Source organism: Seriola lalandi, unplaced genomic scaffold (assembly GCF_002814215.2).
Source record: "Seriola lalandi dorsalis isolate HSWRI2012SDOR001 ecotype SW California unplaced genomic scaffold, Sedor1 jcf7180002054065, whole genome shotgun sequence".
NCBI classification, from domain to species: domain Eukaryota; kingdom Metazoa; phylum Chordata; class Actinopteri; order Carangiformes; family Carangidae; genus Seriola; species Seriola lalandi.
The window spans coordinates 87,485-89,984 of NW_019524618.1; the positions used below are offsets into that span (position 1 = coordinate 87,485).

A 2,500-nucleotide genomic window follows, 5' to 3' on the forward strand; every position below is an offset into this window, starting at 1 on the left:
CAGTGGAAATTAAGAGACAAAGGGGGTAAAAACGACCCCAGTGAGGCTCAGATCGATCTCAGCCAGCCCCTTTATTTACACAGCATCTCTTGCTTCCAGACATCCCACAATCCCACAGCTTTGGAGACCTCTATCAATCACAAGGCACATGGGCAGAGAGCCAGGTCAAAAAGGTTTTGCAAGGGGGTGGGGGTGGGTGGGGTTAAAATTGCTGAGGGTTGAATGCACAGAAAGACAGAGGGGACAGGAGGATAAGAGGGTAAAGGATAAGGTGCACAGAAGTTGTAATCTCAAAGTGTAGCAAACTGAAGCAGAGGGAAGGAGATAAGGGAGGCCAAGACATGGAGGAGGAGGATGGAAGCAGTCAATGATGTGAGAGCAGGACAGGTGGAGGGGATTTGGAAAGATGAAATGGAGTGGAAGGGGGAATTAGAGGAACCAAAGCATGATAGAGTGATGATCAAGAAGGTGGAGAGAGGCGGAGAAGGATCAGTTACAAATAGCCTTCTCTTTGCTGTTGTTTTCTTCCCATCTCTCTGTCTGTTTACGTACTTGTTCCCTCCACTAAGCTCGTATCCATGAGCACGGGAAGAGCCGCCTCGGACGTCGATGTCTTGCTCCTGTCCCGCTCCCGCTCCCGTTCCCGCTCTCTGTCTCGGTCCCTCTCCCTCCCCGTGGATGAGGCCTCCCCGGCTCTCCGCTGCCTGTTCTTCTGGGCCTCCATGGCTTTGAGTTTCCGGGCGTGCTTGTGGCCCTTATAGTGGGCTTCTGCTTGGTTCTGCAGAGAGAAATGAGAGAAAACCAGGTTGGGGAGGGACAAGCAGAAAGGACTCAGTGCGTTATCTGCTAGAAAGACGGGAGAGCACGTGCAATAAATGTTTAAGTGCACGCCTGAATATTCGCTCTCTTGCAGGCATACACAGGCTGCAAGCAGGAGAGTCTGTTTCCACCTGATAACAGCGCTGGCACATTGGGAGGCCAGAGGTATAATTGCATGTGTAATATGTAACAAGAGAGAGGATCCCATCTCCACAACTACCCTATTAATGTGCATCGTGAGAGTCAGCCTCGGCAAATCCTAGACACATGTGGCAATACATACTAATAACACACACGTTTGAGCACTCACGAGCACACAAACCCAACAAACACAAATCAGACTCCTGACCGAGTGCGACGGCAGCAATAAACACACTAAGATCCCTCCAGGCGGATCACGATTTACCTTCACATTTTCATCATTCTCACGGCCTGTGGAACAAAGCTCCTGATGTCAGAGCAAGCGTGGATACATAGGAATAGCAGAGAAATCAATACGGAGATTACTCATTAAAACAACAAAAAAAAAACAGGGATCATCTGCTCCAGGCCTGAACAGGACAAAGTTAAAGAAGGAGGAAGTACACATTACGGAAAGATTTATTGAAACATTATTAAATGAAAATTTTTGTGTCAAATTAAGTGTGGAAAGCTGATTAGATGTCCCCCCCAAAAAACAAATTGTAGGAACATAACCTCAATATTTATGATGGATGGATTAAGTATAAAAAAAAAAGCCTTTGACATGTGGAGCAGGTGCAGCCGTTCCTCCAAGACTGCCACGCTTCTTCCCGAGCTGTCGGCCAGTTTTACTTCCTCGAGAAATAAATCATGCAAATCCTCAGACACCAAACAGCTTCAGTAAAGAGACCGGACTTTTGCTTTGAAGGGCTCCTGAGTGAGGAATAAATACATGCCGAAATGACTAAGAGACTGGCAAACACTAAAAGACTTTTACATTAGGAGGAGTGGAGCGCGGATCGCTCTTATTAACCCGGCATCAACAAAACATTAAGTCCCATAAGCAATGAAAAAGATTACTGCTTGTGCTGCATTAGCACAAGGTTATAGGCGAAAAAACAAACACACACACACAAACACACACACACACACACACACACACACACACACACACACACACACACACACACCACGAGTCTCATGTGTTAGCTCTATGTAAACATCAGCATTCTGGGTATGGCATTAAACACATACACTCCCACTGGTGTGATATATATAAAGAATGGGGCTGTCAAAGCATCTGTAAAAAAAAAAAAAAAACTTGAATACTTTGTGACTGATCTACCATGAAAAAGCTTCAGAGATTAGTGTGATGTGTGCCTTCTCCACCACCAGTCTCTCCATCCAATTGAGTCTCAGAGCAGGCAGAGGGACAAGGTGTGAAATGAGCTTTGGTTTTCACATCACCACCCCTGCCAGCAGGACTACAGAGAGATACGCTGCTCTTTTAGGGGGATTCTTGATCGTCCGGTGATTAAGCAATCCCCAGGCTGAAAGTAAACACCGGACTATATCTGGTGCAGAGTCGTATGTTTAGTGGGTGTGGAACGTGTTCAGCTCAAAATGGTGCTGAATCCTGTCTCCAAATAATGACTCGCTTGTAGCAAAAATAATAACAAAGGCATAAAATAAAGTGGCTATGCCCGCTGCTTTGCTTAAT

The 2,500-nt window shown here is 46.1% G+C and overlaps 1 protein-coding gene across 3 annotated transcripts in view; it reads right to left on the minus strand.

Annotated features, from left to right (window-relative positions):
* Nucleotides 1–2,500, minus strand: part of znf385c (zinc finger protein 385C) — a 130,393-nt gene that overhangs the window by 13,388 nt on the left and 114,505 nt on the right. For all 3 annotated transcript variants that reach the window (XM_023403195.2, XM_023403194.2, XM_023403196.2), the window contains one exon: nt 553–778. In XM_023403195.2, coding sequence (XP_023258963.1) covers nt 553–778 — 226 coding nt within the window. The remainder of the gene's footprint in view (nt 1–552; nt 779–2,500) is intronic.